Source organism: Mobula birostris, chromosome 1 (genome assembly GCF_030028105.1).
Source record: "Mobula birostris isolate sMobBir1 chromosome 1, sMobBir1.hap1, whole genome shotgun sequence".
NCBI lineage: Eukaryota > Metazoa > Chordata > Chondrichthyes > Myliobatiformes > Myliobatidae > Mobula > Mobula birostris.
Genome location: NC_092370.1, coordinates 114727159 through 114746711, shown reverse-complemented (window position 1 = coordinate 114746711; position 19553 = coordinate 114727159). Strand labels below are relative to the sequence as shown.

The 19553-nt window shown below is 38.5% G+C and overlaps 1 protein-coding gene across 2 annotated transcripts in view; it reads right to left on the bottom strand.

Moving 5' to 3' along the window:
- The window catches only part of bbs9 (Bardet-Biedl syndrome 9), a 382854-nt gene that overhangs the window by 312694 nt on the left and 50607 nt on the right, over positions 1–19553 (bottom strand). For both annotated transcript variants that reach the window (XM_072260598.1, XM_072260608.1), the window contains exon 10: positions 3522–3703. In XM_072260598.1, the coding sequence (XP_072116699.1) occupies positions 3522–3703 (182 nt within the window). The remainder of the gene's footprint in view (positions 1–3521; positions 3704–19553) is intronic.

The following is a 19553-nucleotide window of genomic DNA, read 5'->3' as shown; positions in this document are numbered from 1 at the left end:
ACAATTTCACTTATGTCAATGTGTAAGGACCCAAATGAACTTCAGCCACACTTTCAGTTTTACATCTCCATTAAATATTTTAGTCTGTTGTTATGCTTCTTGCTAGATTTTCCTTTACTTTAGCAACATCTTGATCATTCTTCACTGAATTTTGAAATATTCCCATCTCTCAGCTTTCTGCCCTTTTCCACAAGGCTTATCCTTTAATCTGTACACTCTTCAATTTTATTTGCTAGTCATAGTTGGACTATGACTACCTGTTGGGATTTTCTCCCTTAAAGGGATATGGACTGTTGTAGCTATGCATTAGTTCTTTAAACATTAGCCATTGCATGCTTACTGTCACACTTAGTGTAGTCACCCAATGTGCTATAGCCAATTCATGCCTCACAACTTTGTAGGTTGCTTTGTTTAGATTTAAATCTGATTTCCAATTGAATTAGTTCACATTTAATCTTTACCTAACAGGAGCTCACTGTCATGTTTGTATACATTGTTGCATTGACAGAATCAAGTTATTTTTACATCTATTTCGGTGCATGCAGTATTATCAACTTGTCATTTAACTTTCTACACTCACTCACTGGATCTTTCCCGTCCCTTCTCACGAGTGGTCCCACCAAAGTCCTGGTGCCAGTTCAGCATGACTTCCTTATGTTTGTCTACACGCCACAATTCCTTTTCCCTTCCTAATTGCTGGTGGTACCTACATGGAATCATTATAAAGCAAAGGCCATTTAGTCCACCTGCTTTCCACACAGCAGTCCATTCACTCCTATTCTCTTACTCTTTACCTTTATAAATTATTTTCCTTGGGCCTACTGAATGCCTTATTTATTGTTTGCACTACCCTTTCAAGCTATCCATCCAAATCATCATCACTGTTTAATAAAGGTTTTCCTCCTTTGCCTTTTGTATTCCCCCCCACCTTTACTTTAAATTTATCCTCAGTTATTGAACCATCTGCAAATAAGAACAAATTTAACTTTGTTTACAATCTACCAAATCTCTTTCGATATTCCCTATCCACAGAGAACTACAACTCCTCCAGCCTAACCCTGCAATTTAAATCCCTCACACAGCACCCCAATCTTCTACATCCTGTCCAAGACCTTCGTTTCCTTCATAGACTGTGTTGTTTTACAAAGACCCAACTTACCTTTGTTTATGAAGACCAGAATTCCATAGGTTTAATTAATTTTGTTCTTAGAGGATTTACGCACATAAGCACAACACCTCCAAGTTTCGTATCACATAGAACAAAGAACAGAATAGTGCAGTACAGGAATTGGCACACTGGTGCACCATGTTCATGTCAACTGTGATGCTAAAATTAAACTAATCCTATCTGCTTGCACATGATCCATATCCTTCCATTCCTTGCATATTCAAGTGCCTGTCTAGATGCCTCTTAAACATCATTTCTCTACCCATTTCCACATCTGTCCTAGAGATATTCCTGTCACTTACCACCTTCTATGTATAAAAAAACTTGCTTCACACATCTGCTTTAAACTTTCCCCTTCTCACCTGAAACCTATGCCCTCTGTCATTTGACATCTCCATCCTGTGAAAAAGACTCTTGACTAGGTGCCCTGTCCATGACTCTCATAATTGTATACAGTACTCTTCTATCAAGTCTCCCCTCAGCCTCTGACACTCTAGAAAAAACAATCCAAGTTTGTCCAATTTATCCTTAAAGCTAATAATCACTAATCTAGGCAACATCTTGGTGAATTTCTTCTACATCCTCTCCAAAGCCTCATCCGTTCCGTAATGTGGCAGCCAGAACTGCACTCAAATATGTTTAGATGCACGAGGCACCTTTTATTCAGAAGTCAGAAGATTCTTCATCAGTGACTCTTAAGGATTTGCCATTTACTGTATACTTTCCTCTTACTTTTGAGCTCCCACAGTGTTCCAGTCAGAATGCACCCATAATTACTACCCTCTGTATTCCATGACAAAGCAAATTGTCAAATCTAAAGTTGTCTGCAAATCTTCACATTTTATTTTGCACATCCATATACAGTTCCTTTATTTAAAAATACAGTGATGATCCCTGTAGAACACAACTGCCTACCATCCTGAGTAACAACTATTTCCTACAGCTTACTGCTTTGGCTGAGAGACTATCTTTTTCTGCTGTGTCACTGACCTCTTTATTCCACAACCCACAGATTTGCCTACCAGTTTTTCCATGCAAATTGAAAGCCTGTGTCACAGAGGTCAGAGCTGGGTCCCCTGTTGTTAGTTATCTTTAATTAATGATTTGGATAACAATGCTGTTGATGTGGTAAGTTGAAGATGACACAAAAATTGGTGGTGCTGTGGACAGTGGAGAAGACTGTCTAAGGTTACAAGTGGAGAAGACTGTCTAAGGTTACAAAAGGGTCTAGAACAACTAGGGAATTAAGCCAAAAAATGATAGATGAAATTTAACTCTGACAAGTACAAGGTGTTGCATTTTCATGAGTTAAAGCAGGACTTAAGCAATAAATGGCAGGGTCCCTGTTCTGTGTTCTATCCTAGTACACATATTTCAAAAAACTTCGTGACATTTGTCAAACTTGATCCTTCATGAAACCCTGAAGACTTTGCCTAATCACATTAAGGCTCTTTAAGTGCTTAATGGATTCTAGTATTTTGCAAAAGATGTACATACAGCACTGTATTTATTCTGTTTTCATAAATAATAGTGATATTGTACATTGACACCTTACATTGTGCTAGGATTATTTCAGAACTTTGGAAAACTGTCTATGAACAAGGGGGACAGAAAATCATGAAACTGAATGAAATGATAACTATAGGATTATAATGCAGCTATGGCTAGATCTATTCTGGGAGTAATTGTGGGCACTGCACTCAAATAGAAAGAGCAGAAACATATTGGGGCTTAAAATCTGGAACCAGTATGTCAATTATAAAGAGATTCCAATAAAGAACTAGGGTTAAAAAGGTATAGATTTTAGGAGGTAGAAATTTCAAAGATATTAAAGGAGCTGATAAGGCAGATGATGAGATTAGGAGGTGGTTGCGAGTGGTGGGGAATGGGGGCAGAGGCATAGTAGGATAGGGTGGGGGTAGTGGTCATAGTCTTTCAGAGGCAGGATTAGCCAGGTAATACTTCCACATGCAGAGGGTGATAGAACTTGGAGCTCTTCCAAAATATGGTACTTAATGTTTGGTTAGCTGTTTTTAAAAACAGATTTTTATTCATTAAAAGAGAAAAAGCAAAGTAAATGAAATGAGAATCCCAATCAACTGTGATCTTAATAGATAGTGCAATAGATCAAGGGACTGCACACGCTTTTCATCTTCCTACATACTTAGAGCCCCATCAGAAATATCGTACTTGCATCTACTGTATCAAAACATGAGGATTTTTTGCAATAAAACAGTATTTTATGGTAAAGGTACAGTCACAATGCTGTTTCTGCCTTTTAAACGAGACTAATATGCTTAGAGAGGAGTTCACACATTTGCAGACTCTGGGTTTCTCTCCATCAATAAAGTACCTTGTGTTTTTGTAGCTTCCCTGATGACCTTGTTAAGTTCTTTCATTTCTGAATCCATTTCATCATAGTTCAGTTCCCTAGACTCTACTTTTGGAGCCTGGAAGAAGGAAGGATCCGTCCCAAGGTATGAACACTGTAAGTGGCCACTGTCGCTTAAAGTCACAACCACTCCTTTCAAATGTCTGCATGTGAAAAAGATTAAAACATTCACATAAGGCTTTATACAGACAAGGTATTCAATATTATAAAATTGTTCTATTTGCTCCATTTAGACACCACGGTCAAGAGAGCACACAGCATCTCTATTCCTCAGAAGACCAAGGAAATGCAGTATGTCCTTGTTGATCCTCACAACATTTTATAGGTAAACCATAGAAAATTCCTATCCAGATGTCTCATAGCTGTCATGGTAACTGGTCTTCACAAGATCTTGGAGAATTGAGAGTGGTGAGTCCATCACAAAAGCTAGCCATTGACTCTGACTACTTCTGCTGCCTCCGGAAAGCAGCCAACATAATCAAAGACACCTCTCACCCTGGTCATTCTCTCTACTCCCTCACTTTCTATCAGATAGAAGATATACCACCAGATTCAAGGACAGCTTCTATCCAGCTCTTGCAAGACTCTAAAACAAACCTCTACTACAAATAAAGATGATCTTTTGATCTCTCAATCTATTTTGTCATGGCCCTTGCAATTATTTTGACTACCCGCAACACTGTACTCTGTATTCTGTTATTTTTTTTGTACTAGCTTGATGCAGTTATGTATGAAATTAATGATCTTTCTGGATGGCACACCAAAAAAATCATTTCAGTACATGTGCCAATAATAAACCAATTATCAATTTAAAAAGGAAGACATGCAAATAGAGCAACAAAACAAATGCTAAATTAATTTGAAGTATAAATTAAATGCGCTGGAACAGCTTTTGGACATCTCCGAACAAGAGTCTTTCATGATTGTGACATCCGAACAGACACCAAAATGTTAGTGTACAAAGCAATGGTAATCCCAATGCTCCCGTATGCATCAGAAACCTGGACAACATACCAACGACATCTGAAGGCAGTTGAAAAGTTCCATCAACACCGTCTTCGAAACATCTTAAATATCAGCTGGGAAGATAGAAGCACCAACGTCAGTGCGCTAAATGAAGCAAAAACGACAAGCATTGAAGCCTACGTCATCAGGAACCAACTAAGATGGAGCGGTCATGTTGTTCGGATGAAAGACGAATGTCTGCCAAAACAAATCTTCTACTCCCAGCTTAAAGAAGGCAAACATAAAAGAGGCGGACAACAGAAGAGGTTCAAAGACGTTTTAAAAGCCAACATGAAGAAATGTAACATCGACATCAACAATTGGGAAACCAATGCCAGGTACAGGAAACTCTGGCAAGTCATCATCCGAGAAGGAACAGCAACTTTCAAAGCCAACAGATGTGCGGAATAAGAAAAGAGAAGAAAATGGAAAGAGAGGCAGCAACAACCAAAGCCCGATCTGCCATCTGGACCTACCTGTCCTGAATGCGGAAGAACTTTCAAAGCCAAGATTGGATTCATAAGCCACTTGAGAGCCCATAAGTAGATCACCAGAACGAAGACCATCATCCTCGACCTCGAGGGATAGCCACGATGATAAATTTCTTGGCTGCCATATATACTGTTGCAAGAAAAGGTTTGTGAACCCTTTGCAATTACTTGGTTTTCTGCATTAATTACTAATAAAATGTGGTCTGCCCTTCATCCAAGTCAAAATAATAAATACAATCTGTCTAAACTAATAACATGAACAATTGTACTTTACATGTCTTTATTGAACACATTGCTTAATCATTCACAGTCTAGGCTGGAAAAATTATCAGAACCCTCATGCTGCCATTCTTTTCTTTCTTGGTTTCATAGCTATCTGGAGAAGAAGAATTTCAGAGTTGTATACTTTGAGAATAAGTGAACATTTGAACATTTGTATTTGCAGTTCAAGATCCCTCTGCCGATCAGTGGAGAGTGGCGGGGATGTCCGCCTCTGGGTCTTGGAGAGCTGTGGGACCAACCCTTCATACCTAACCTGGTGGGCTTCAGGGGTCATGGCCAATGAATCTGCACCAGTGAGACCCAGTGCATACTTCATATTGCTATAAAGTAATTGTCTGGGATGTATACTGCAGTTCTCTTCAGAGATATGTTTCTGTGTGCACCCCATTCTCCACCCTAATTATAAACACTAACTGTAACCATATAACAATTACAGCACGGAAACAGGCCATCTCAGCCCTTCTAGTCCGTGCCGAACGCTTACTCTCACTTAGTCCCACCAACCTGCACTCAGCCCATAACCCTCCATTACATCTGTTCTCTGCATTTAGTTTCAACTCACCCAATGGAGAAAATGTAATTCAGACTCAGTAAGCAGATGTACCCCCACTCACCGGGCTTGTAAGCAAACTTAGCTCGTTAGCCTGCTCTGCTAATAGCCACGTGACTCAGCAGTGAGAAGGCCACCTTTCATAAACAATTAACGTCTAGGGTCAGTATGATTTGGGGTTTAACCAAACAGGAACGTCGTGATGTTCTGATTAAAGAAACCTCAACTGGTGTGAATGCTGTGTAAATCCTGCCCATACACAATTATTGGTTGGCAAGAAATAACACATCGTACACCACATAAAATTATAAGTAACTTACAAATTTCAGCTTTATTAAACAGTTAGTAGAAAAAAAAGAAAGAAAGAAATAAAAAGGCCAATTACAGTTAAACCAGTTCAATGTGCACAATGACCATTGGAGCCCATACTGCAGTTGCCATTTACTCATGTGCTGGACACACGGTTTGCATGAAAACACATGCTGCATTCCGAATTTCACTCGAAATCCTTCTCAAACAAACTGGCTCTCCCTCAGGAGCATCAGCCTTTCCTCCTTGGAGCCATTCATCTGCACAAAAGGACTTTGTTGAACACGGACTCTCCTTCCAATGGCATTCTATGGCATCTTCCTCTCTCAGCTCCCACCAAGAGACCTGCGACCCAGACTACTGTCCATCACCAAACACTTTCCACCCTGCTTTCTCTGGAGCTTTCCCCAATCCCACCATCCTGATTGGCTGACACAACATTCCCAAGTTGAACAGCATGGCATCTTATCTCTAGTCAAAACCAAAACATTCTATCAACGTAACACACCACTTTTGCAGAAAACTGCTAAAATGCAGCAGTAGAAATACAAAGTTTAACACAGCTTTGTCCAAATAGTTTAATTATGTAAACACCACAAGTGATGTAAAGCAGCACAAATAATAAAACTTAGCAAGAAATACAAAATAAAAAAACAATACTGTGCATTGATATAGCCTTCATAAGCCAATATTGCTTTAGCTTCTCACTTTAACTTCTGCTGGCATACATTTCTCCCCATCATTGACTCTGAAAGCCTCACAGCCCAGCGATCACTCACAGGAGTTCTTTGCCCAGCCTACAGGAGATGATCAGTGTCCCTCATGAGTTATTCTAAGATATCTAGAGATGCTTTGCTGATTTAAAAATGAGACAGTATTTTTGCTGAAGTTGGCTCAAATTTTACAGCTGACAGCTTGTTTTATAAATAACATATCATTAAATGCTTCTAGATTTTTCCTGAAACAAGTTTTGTATATTATTATTGTTTACTTGACGCAGCTATTTTGGCAAGAATTTTTGGTAATCAGCCCGAGCTTTGACTTTTGAAAGATGTTACTTTTATTTCAAATTTCTTTGTTTTTTTAAGGTCTTGTGAGCAGAAAACTAATCTACCTTACCTAGTGGGTAAAAAAAAAATCTGTTGCATCAAATTTCAATTTATCATCACTCAGCTTAGGAGGTTGGTGCCTAAAAGTGCTGTCTGAACAGTGAAAGTGGAGATAGAGTCTGAGAAAATGAAAGGCAGCCAACAGACTTCAAACAGCATCACATCTCTTGACTTAATTCCGGCACTGTGATAAAAGAATATTTGTCTCTTAAATTAGCTTTGCCAAATATTTCTAAAGTTCATATAGTATGGCATCAGTTTTATGGGACATCTTTGCGACATTAGCAACAGTATGTTCAATGCAATGCAAAAACTAAACTGACATCGTATCTTGTGTGAAGCTATACTACCCTGTTTTTAAAGCTAATATTAAAAGAAATAATTGAATGGTACATAGATTGAAATAATAGTTCAATGAAGATCAGCTTAAGAAAAAGATTTGCATTCGATGCATTTACAGTCTACACAAAAGGAATTGTAGAACAAAGGACAACTCATTTAAGCACTGTTGACAGATTGTCTCTAATGTAAGGACAATATTGTAGGTAAGGCAAGCAAAAAGTAGAAAGGAATCAAATGATCCATAACAGACAACAATGGAAAGAAAGCTGCTTGTCAAAGCTTTGGCTTTGGTTGCTGCAGAGTTTTTTTTGTTAGATTTGAGTGAATCATTAGGTTGCGCTAGACAAAATAAATTAGCTGTAACATCCCTAATGGACAAGATGGTCCAACATTCTTATTGCTAATAAAATAATCCCACCCCACTTAATGTTCAACTCCAAACCCTTATAAAGTAGCAGTCTCTACTGCCATTTAAAGCTGAATACTAAATAAACAGAAACGCACAAATAAGAAACTGGATAACATTAGAGAACAAAATGATTAAATTATTTAATTTGAAACAAGTTATTTATTTATAATTGGTCTGAACAAAATTAAATGGTTCAGATTTGTACCTTTGAGCCTGTACTGCATTAACTATACCTTCTAGTTGTCAACTAGATTTTTCCAGTTTGCTACCTCAAAATCTTGCAAATTTTTAATTTTTTCTACCAAATCTCTTAACTTCTTGGTTATAAAAAGAATCACACGTTTCTCCATTCTCCTCTTCCAACAAAAGAAAGACAGTAATCTTCAGTGCTGTTCAGTTCTCCTAATGTACCCAAAACTGGACAGCAAAAGTATTAATCAATTGAGAAGATCCACTGCCACATCTAAGCTACTTTTCCTTCCTGAAATAAAGACAGGGGTTATGACAACCAAGAATCTCAATAAGTCTTAAAGGTGAAGATGGAGATGGGGATACCAAGAGATTTCAGGAAGACAATGTTAGGTATCAGATTTTAGCCACTAATAGTAAAGAAAGGAAACTGGGGATGTGCTCAAGGCTAGAATTGGAGAGGAGCAAGTAACTTGGAGTGTTACTGGCACAGGAGGTTATAAAGAAACAATGCAATTTGAAGACAAGGATGGAATATTTAAATCTGGAGCTTTGCTGGGCGTGGAACCAAAGGAAGTAAAAAAAAATTGAAGATAGGTAGACAAAGTCAACTAACGTGCTAGAAATATAAAACTAAGGATCTAGCGAGAATGAAGTGAAGGAAAAAAAATATTAGTCAAAAAATAATACGTCAGAAGCTGATGAACTTAAAAGTGAGTAAAATTATTTTTTTTTAAATTTTATTTTATTTGGATAAGGAATTCACAAATATCATGTACTTTTTTCACACATATAACCTTTTCTATTTTTTTTACATGTATAAAACTATAATTATTTATACATTTTTAAGTACACATTGAGATGATATAAAAGTAAATTAGACACTTAAATAGATAATTATGTACTGTGGTAATTCTGATGTATTAGGCTAAGTAATGGTATTAGTTGTTAAGAAAAATGGTAATAGTAGTTACCAAACAGCAGGAATTCTGCAGATGCTGGAAATTCAAGCAACACACATAAAAGTTGCTGGTGAACGCAGCAGGCCAGGACCTGATGAAGGGTCTCGGCCTGAAAAGTCGACTGCACCTCTTCCTGGAGATGCTGCCTGGCCTGCTGCGTTCACCAGCAACTTTTATTTATAATAGTTACCATATAACTCTTCTGGACCATTTCCACTGGTCCAAAATGTTGTATATAAGCCTATGTAACAACCATTGTAGGTGTTTATATCCTAATTTGTTCATGCTTGCTCCTGCCCGCAGACATAATTATCCAATCCCTATGTACTTATTTACATAATTTTTTCATTTTTTTTTTATCTCTTTCCCAAATCTTTCCCTTTACTTGTGTTAATTCTCTATTTTCCAAAAAAAAAACAAAAAAAAAAGACATTTAGGCTAGGGGTGCTTACGTTAGCAATATTACTGTGTTGATGAGAAGAGCAGTATAAATCATTAGGAGAGTCATCTAAAGTCTGCTCGCATTGGGGTTATATATTCAATCCATTTATTCCAGATTTGATAAAATTTTTCTTTTTGAATTCTCAGGGAGTAAGTCAACTTTTCCATTTTAAATATTTCCAAGATAATTTCGTGCCAATCTTCTAATGTAGGTGGTATTGGATTTAGCCACTTTCTAGTGATTGATTTCTTACTTGCCGCTAAGAGGGCCTGCAGCAACTTTATATCTTCCTTCTGTTCAAGAAACAATACATGCCCCAAATACAGCGTCTCAAAGTTCAGAGGTATCTGGGACCCAAGTACCTTAACTAATGTTCTATGAATACCTTCCCAATATAGACTTAATTTAGGGCAATCCCAGAAAATATGAAAATGATTTGCCTCCTTGGAGCCGCACCTTCTCCAACACGTCACATTTGTATCTTTATATTTTTCCTGATCTGGGGTCTTGAAGTATCTTATAATGTTTTTCCAACAATGTTCTCTCGAAGTCAAAGAATTAGTCGAGGACCATTGAAAGCTGCAGATTTTCCCCCAAGCCTCCCCTGAAAGTACCAACCCCGCTTCTTTCTCCCACTTCTCTTTAATATACAGTGTATTTACATTTTTAGCATGGGAGAGTGCATTATATAATCGAGAAACTGATTTACTAGGTATTGAACTGCAAGCTGAATTCAGAATCTTGAAAAATTCTAATTCTACTGTTGATAGGTCTGTATATCTACAACTCTGGTTAACATAGTTTCGTACTTGAAGGTACCTAAAAAAGTCATTATGTTCTAGGCCATGTTTGTCCTGCAGGATTTGGAAACTTTGTAATACTCTTTTATCTATAAATGAGAGGTAGGTTGTAAGACCTTTCTTTATCCATAGCTCAAATCTTTTATCTCCTCTGTTGGAAAGGAATTCGGTATCATATGCACACCATCTAAAGAGTTTTAACATGTTATTAATTCCACATGAATTAACTACCTTCTGCCATACTTTTAATGTATGATTTATCCAACTGTTTTTAAATTTTTCCAACTGGGCCATCAATCCTTTGTCAGCTATTGAGGCCTGTAGAGGAAAACTGTCAACTAATCCAAATTCTATTTCCTTCCATCTAGCCTTATATTCCCTATTACACCAATATAACAGAGGGGTTATCTGTGAGTCATAAAAATAATTTCTCAGGCAAGGAAGAACCATACCTCCTCCTTCCTTCCCTAACTGTAAGGTGTTATATCGAATTCTAGGTTTCTTTCCTTGCCAAATGAAGCTGGAAATCCATTTGTCCCATTCCCTGAATTGATTATCATCCACCTCCACTGGTAAAGTACAGAAAAGATACAATAACCGAGGAAGAATATTCATTTTTATAGTATTTATCCTTGAATTTAAACTTAAAAAGGGGAGAAGATTCCATCTATGCATATCTGCTTTTATCTCTGAGATTAATGGCCCATAATTTACCTGTGACAGTGTTGAAAGATCCTTCGGCAGGGTTATTCCTAAATATTTTAATGATTTAGCTTCCCACTTAAGATCATATGTATCCTGCAATTTTTTGGATGGTGTATAATTTAGGAACATAACCTGCGTTTTCTTTACATTTATTTTATAACCTGATATTTTCCCAAAGTCATCCAACAGTGTAAACAATCCTATAAATGATTTTTCTGGTTCACTCAGATAGACCAAAACATCATCTGCGAATAACACCACTGTCTGTTCAATCCCTGCCACCTTGATACCTTTCACGATTTCGCTCTGTCTTATTAGTTGGGCAAGCGGTTCAATATATAGCGCAAAAAGGAGAGGGGAAATTGGGCATCCCTGTCTAGTGCCTCTCTCTAAGATGAAGGAGTCAGAGAGGTCCCCATTTATCTTAATTCGGGCTGTAGGGCTGTCATATAGAGTCTGAATTACTTTAATAAACTTTTCTTGAAAGCCGAATCTTCCTAACACTCTGTATAGGAATGCCCAACTAACCGAATCAAAAGCTTTCTCAGCGTCCAATCCTACTACCATTGTCTCCATCTCATTCTTATTAACCTGTTCTAATATGTGCAGAGTTCTCCTTATGTTGTCCTGTGTTTGTCTTTGTTGAATAAATCCAGTCTGGTCTAAGTGGATTAGACCAGGTAAAAGTTTTTCCAATCTGCGCGCTAATATAGATGTAAATAGTTTGTAATCTAAATTAAGAACACTAATTGGCCAATAATTGCCACATTCTAGTTTATCTTTACCCTCTTTAGAAATAACTGAAATAATCGCTTCTCTCCAGGAAGGTGGAGTTTCTCCTCTCTGTAAGATCCAATTAAAGGTGTTAAGTAGTAATGGGGCTAACTGTGTCTTCAGGGACTTGTACCACTCTGCGGTAAACCCATCAGAACCTGGGGACTTTCCAGCCTTTAACCTAGAGATGGCCACGTTCAGTTCTTTGACAGTTACTGGTTCTAATAAACTTTCATTTTGTAAATCTGTAAGTTTAGGTAGATCTAAAAAATTCAATACACTGTCTATATAGGGCTCACTGGGGGCCCGGGGTTGGGAGTACAGCTCTCGATAATATGTTTCAAAACTCTCTTGAATTTTCCCTATTGTACTCTCCACAAGCTTTGTCTTTGGATGCTTTATTTTATGAATTGTATTGTCTGCTTGTTGTTTTCGTAATTTATATGCTAATAATCTAGCTGATTTACCTACTACTTCATAATTCTTTTGTCTCAGGTAAAGAAATTTCTTTGAGTTTCCAACGTATAAATATCGTCAATTTCACTTTGCAATTTCCTAATTTCCTGTTTTCGATTTGAATTACTTTTGTTGCTATCTACAACTTGAAGTTGTTTTAATTTTCCTTGAAGGTCTGCTAATTTTTGTGCATTGATTTTTTTCATGTGAGTGGTAATGGAAATAATTTTTCCTCTCAGTACAGCTTTCAATGTATCCCATAAGATCACTGGTGATGTTTCTCCCATGTCATTAAGGTCTAGATATTCTTTGATTTCTCCCCTTAATCTCTTCATTACTTTCGGGTTATTGAGTATATGTGAGTTTAGCCTCCATAGTGTTTTCCTCATTTTCCTTTCCAGGATTAGAGACATAGAGACTGGGCTATGATCCGACAGATCAATTGTTGCAATATTACAGATTTTTATCCTGAGTCTATCTGTATTAAAGATAAAGAAATAGTCTATCCTTGAATAGGCTGAATGAGGGAAAGAGTAATATGTATAATCTTTATTAGTAGGGTGTAATTCCCTCCAGACATCTATAATTCCCAACTCCTCCATCAATGAATTCATTTTCCGAGTCAGAGGTTTATTCTGAGTAACTATTCTTGAAGAATCTAATTTAGGATTTAATTTAATATTAAAATCCCCTCCACAAATTACTACTCCTTGAGAACTGACCATTAGGTCAAAAATGTGTCTATAAAATGACCATTCACAACCTGGAGGAGCATAAACATTCAGCAATGTTATTTCTGTACCTTCTATTCTTCCTGTGATTTTTACAAACCGTCCTACTTTGTCTTTAGTCTCTGAAATATGTTCATAATTAAGAGTACTTGATATTAAAGTAGCTACCCCTCTTTTGTGACTCAATTTATATGATGAATAAAATACATGCTTAAAGCCCATTCTTTTTAATTTTCCATGTTCAGATTGGCTCATATGTGTTTCCTGGAGGAAAGCTATTTGTGCCCTCTCTTTTTTCAATTTAGACATAATCTTATTTCTTTTAATTGGATTCAAAACCCCATTAACATTATAGGAAATTATTTTTAACAATTCAGTTTGCATTTTTCTCTAGTAGAAAAAAACACTCTCCTTTTCTAACCAAACAGTAAGCAATCCCTTCTCAACAGTAAACCAAGATATATAACCACACCCTAGACATTTTTGAACGTGTAACATTTGAAAATTTTTCCCGACTTCCCACAGTGAGGCCTGAGCACCGACCTGCCTCAGTTCAGAGGGATAACCTCTAACTTCACCCTGTGTTAGAGGGCCCTCAGCAGTTTGAATAATCATAGAGAATTTTCTCCTACTTATGTCTCGACCAAATTGCTATCATTCAAGTTATTCTGCCTAGTTTATTTTCAGTTACCAGTTTTCATTTTACCTTTAAGTCCGATTTACTTTTTTCAGTCATTTCTCTTAATGAATCTGTATTCTCTGTACATTCGCATCTGAATATTTGCAGCTTTTCCTTGTAGTTTGACACTCTGGTTTGAATGGAGCGTCCTCGCTCCACGAACTGTCACGACTTCTGCCAAATCCTCTCCAGTAGCGACTCCGGTTGGGTGATAACTTTAATAGGTAGTCCCCGGTCCGCCAGGTCCGACGTTGCCTCCTCTACCGTAGCGTAAGTTTTTATCCCCTCGTCGTAAAAGACTCTCAGCCGAGTTGGATACAGGGTCTGGAATCTGATGTTGTTTTCCTTCAGGACTCTCCGTGTTTCCGTATACTCCTTCCGTCTGGCAAGAATCCCCGCTGCATAGTCGTGGTCTAAACTGATTTTACAGTTGTTCCACATGAAACCTTTATTTTGCCATGCCCTTTTAAGCACCTCTTCCTTCGTTCTGTAACTAAGAAATCTGACCAGAATCGATTTGGGCTGGGCGCCTGCCGGAGGCTGTGGTGCCAACGCGCGGTGAGCCCTTTCTATCTGTAGGTCTTTTGTGGCCGGTATATCAAGGTTCTCTCTAAGCAGCTTCTCCACGAAGGGAATCATCAGTCCAGGTTTACCTTCGGTTCCTTCACGAACTCCGTAAATCCTCATATTTTCCCTTCTTGAGCGGCCGTCTTGATCTACTAGTTTCCACTGGAGCTGGTCTTGCAGCTTCAGCATTTCTGCTATCACTTCCTCGGCGTTTTGTAGCTTCTCTTCAATTCCAACAATCCTCGCTTCGGCTTCATCTATCCGCGAGTTAGTTTTTACTATTTCTGCTTTAATATCCTCCAGCTGCTTGCTGTTATCTTGTCGGAACTCGCGAATCTCTCCGAGAATCAAAGACAGAGTCACCGATTCCCCCTCATTATCTCAGTCCTGGCTTGCCGTGGGGGAGCTAGGCCCGTCGCCTTGTTGCGTCTCTTTATGTTTATCAGCCTTCGGAGCGGACTTTTTAATCTTGTTCTTAGACATCATCCTTGCCCCTTTTATTAATATAGTTATGCAATATTAAGTATTTGTCTAAATCTGATTTTGGGGCAGTTTACCTTCTTTTTTGTCGAGAGACCTTTTCCTTACGCCGCCATTCCCTTATGACCCGGAAGTCCTCCAAAAGTGAGTAAAATTAATAAATTTGTTTATTATTGCCACATGTAGCAGGTACAATGAAAAACTTGCCTTGCATACCATTCATATAGATCAATTCATTATATCAGTGCATTGAAGTAATACAAAGTAAAACAACAACAGAATACAGAATAATGTGCTACAGCTGCAGATTGTGAGGTCAAGAATCCATCTTATCCTACTAGGGAACCATTCAATAGTCACACAACAGCATGATAAAGGCTGTCCTTGAGCCTAGTGGTACACGCTTTCACGATTTTATATTTTCTGCCCAATGGAAAAGGGAGGAAGAGAGAACGTATGAGTGGGTGGGTGGTGTCTTTGATTATGCAAGTTGCTTTACCAGCAACAAGAAATGTAGACAGAGTCCATGGAAAAGAGGTTGGTTTCCATGACATTCCCAGTTGTGTCTGCATCTCTCTGCAATTTCTTCCGGTCACAGGTGGAGCAATTTCCAAACTAAGGTCTGAAGCATCAGACAGAGGAACAGAATTGCCACTCGGCCCATTGCCTCTACCCCACAATTCCATCATGCTGATTTATTATCCCTCTCAAACCCATTCTCCTGCCTTCTCCCCATAACCTTTGGTGCCCTGACTAATTAAGAAACTATCAATCTCCACTTTAAATATACTCAATGACTTGTCCGCCACAGCCATCTGTGGCAATAAATTCCACAGATTCACTACTCTCTGGCAAAAGAAATTCCTCTTCACCGCTGCTCTATATGGATTTCCCTCTATTCTGAGACTGTGCCCTCTGGTCCTAGACTCACCTATTAAAAGAAATATCCTTTCCATATTCACTCTATTTAGATCTTTCAATATTCGATAGGTTTCAATGAGATCACACTTCATCCTTCTGAACTCCAGCGAGTACAGGCCCAGAGCCATGAAAAGCTCTTCATGTGTTAACCCTTTCATTCCAGAATCATTCTCCAGAAACACCTCTGGACCTTCTCCAACACCAGGATAAATTTTCTTGGATAAAAGGCTCCAAACTCCGCACAATATTCCAAGAGCAGTCTGACCAATGCCTTATAAAGCCTCATCATCACATCCTTGCTCTTATATTCTCGCCCTCTCAAAATGAATGCAAACATTGCATTACTTTCTTTACTTCCAAATCAACCTGCAAGTTAACCTTCAGGGAATGCTGCACAAGGACTCCCAAGTCCCTTTGCACCTCTGATTTTTGAACTTTTTCCCCCATTTAGAAAATAGTCTACACCTTTATTCCTTCTACCAAAGAGCATGACCATACATTTCTCTATACTATATTCCATCTGCCACTTCCTTGCCCATTATCCCAATTTGTCAAAGTCTTTCTGAAGACTAAACTTGGCCACAAAGCCATCAATTCCATCATCCAGAACATTGGCATATAACGTAAACTACCAAAACCTGCAGAACACCACTTGTCACCAGTGGTCAGCCAAATTAGGCCCCCTTTGTTTCTACTCTTTGTCTCTTGTCAGTTAGCCAATCTTCCATCCAGTCTAGCAACTGGACAGAATGCTTTCTATGATGCATGATAAAAATTGGTGAGGGTCAAAGGAGTCATGCCAAGATTATTTAGTGTCTTGAGGAACTAGAGTGACTAGTGAGCATGGCATCTACACGATTGGACCAGGATGGGGTACTGGTGATGTTAGCTCTAAAGAATTTGAAACTCTTAGCCCTCTCAACATTAGCATTGTTGATGTGCCCCCCCACCCCCAAAGTCAAATACCAACTCTTCTACTGCTATTGAGGGAAAGGGTGTTGTCATGACACCATGTTACTAGACCGTGTCTTTTCTGTATTCTGACTCATTGTCAAGATACAGCCCAGTATGGTTTCTCAAGGACCGAATGATCTACATCCCCAGAGTTTTCTGAGGCAGTCGATATGCCTGTTCTGTTTTTATTCATTTTACTGAGGGGGAAGAAGGGATTTGAGAGTTGATGATTGTGCTGTCGTTCTTTTCTTTCTTGGTTTTGTGGCTATCTGGAGAAGAAGAATCTCAGAGTTGTATACTTTGATAATAAATGAACCTTTGATCGTGTCCAGACATGCCTAGAAATGTTTAATCAGGCTCGATACTGCATGGGAAGACAGGCTTTAGAAAGGCTATAAAAGCATCACGCACACACTGTTCTATGCATTGCATTTACATGTATATCGGTTTGTGATCACATTGATGTGCATGTTCTAAGTGAATAGTGTCTACTCATTATAATAAAGTAATTGTATTTTCAGGAGTATTTGTGATAGCAAAATGCCTCACCAATGTTGCAACAGCCATGATACTTCCTGTTATATCTGTGGCAAGCATATACTTAAATCTCAAGATAGAGCATGACTCTTCTTATTAAGACCTACAAGCTCAACTTTGGCTGTAAAATTGGTGACCAAGTTGAAGCCTGGGTTCCTCACACTGTTGCGCAATATGCATTGCCAATCTTGGAACTTGGCTCAGAGGTATTCTGAAGTCAGTGCCATTCGCTGTCCCAATGATATGGCAAGAGCTGAAGGTTCCCATGAAAGACTGCTACTTCTGACCAGTGGGTCTGATTTCTCTGTTAAAAACAAGAAATCCATTGAATACCCCAAACTCCCTTCAGCCATGAGATCTGTGCCACATGATGATAGTCTTCCAGTACGGAAGCCACCAGAGAAATGAAGTCTGGAGAAGGCAGACGAAGAAGCCATGATGCATGAGCCAGGAATGGAAAACAACGCTGATACAGATTTTGAACCTTTTATGTCAAGTAAGCCTCATCTGATAACTCAATCAGAGTTAAATAACCTAGTCAGAGTCTTTGGTTTGTCAAAGACAAAAAGCAGAATTACTGGGTTCAAGACTGCAAGGATAGAATCTGCTGTCACCAGGCAGAAAAATTTCCGTGAAGGATTTTGATATTTGAGACAAATGTTTCCCCAGAATAACTGATGCCAAGTTCAAGGAAGGCATTTTTGTTGGTCCACAAATCAAATAGGTCATCAATGACAAGCAATTTGAAGACCTTCTAGTGGAATTGGAGAGAAAAACAATTGCATGGAATGCATTCAAGGATGTTGAAATTTTTCTTAACAACTGCAGAGCACCAATCTACAAGCAGCTGGTTGACAACATGCTTCAAGCATACAAAACCATAAAGTGCAACATGTCAAAGATTCATTTTCTGCATTCCCATTTAGACTTCTTCCCTGCAAATCTTGGCACTGTCAGTGACGAGCATGCTGAAAGTTTTCACCAGGACAGTGTGGACGTGGAGAAATGGTATCAAGGCAACTGGAATCCATCCATGCTGACAGATTATTGTTGGACACATAAGCGAGAAGTCTCAGACACAAGAGTATAAATGATAATCAAACATTTTTAGCTTTGTTGAACTATTGCAAAGCGTCAGCACCATTAAGCAATTATACTTGATAAAGTTAATTTCGTGCTTTTCAAAATTCCTATGTGGTACAAGTAGTCTGAACTTCTGTTCAGCTTCAAGCTGTCTATCATAACCACAAAAAAATTCTGAGGAAGCAACACCTTTGAAAAAATTTGTTGTCCAGTGTTTAAGAGAACTTTCTATAAATTCCCACACAGGAGGCTGATCAACAAATAAGAAAAACAACAAAATAAGGCAACATACTGACATGGATTAAGAATTAATAACTGAACAAAAAAGTGAGAATAAATTGGAAATGGTTTATTATTGTCACATGTAGATACAGTGAAAAGCTTGACTTGAATATTGTTCATACAGATCAATTCGTTACACAAGGCAAAACAAATGATAAAGTGTAACAGCTACAGAGAAAGTGCAGTACGGGAAAACAATAATGTGCAAGAGCATAACAAGTTATAATATAATGTCAAGAGTCCACCTTATCATACTAGGGAACCATTTAATAGTCTATGACAACAGGGTAGAAGTGATCCTTGAGCCTGGTGGAACATGCTTACAGGCTTCTGTATTTTCTGCCTATCGGGAGAGGAGAGAAGAGAGAATGACTGAGGTGGGTGGGGTCCTTTGTTATGCTGGTTTCCTACACTGAGCCAGCAAGAAGTATAGACAAAGTGCACAGAGCGGAGGTTGGTGTCCATGATATGCTAAGATGCGTCCACAACTCTACAGTTTCCTGTAGTCACATGCAGAGCAGTTGCAATACCAAAGGGGACATGTCAAATTTCTTCAGCCTCCTGAGGAAATACAGGTGTCAGCGAGCTTTTTTTACTGAGGCATCAACATGTTTGGACCAAGACAGGTTGTCAGCAATTTTCACTTCAACCATCTTGAAACCCTCAACTTCCATTCCAATGTAAATAGGAGTATGTGCACAGCCCACCCATTTCCTAAAATCAATAACCAGCTCTTTTGTTTTGTTGTCATTGAGTGAAAGGTTGTTGCCTTGACATCATATTCTACAATCTCTCCTTCCTATATTCTGAGGATCTTGTTCAGGTTGGCAAGTTATGACTAGTGGGATATCACAGGAATTGATGCTGGATTAGTTTACTGATGATTCCAAACTAGATGGGATTGGGAGTGGGAGTACAGAAGAGGATGTAAACA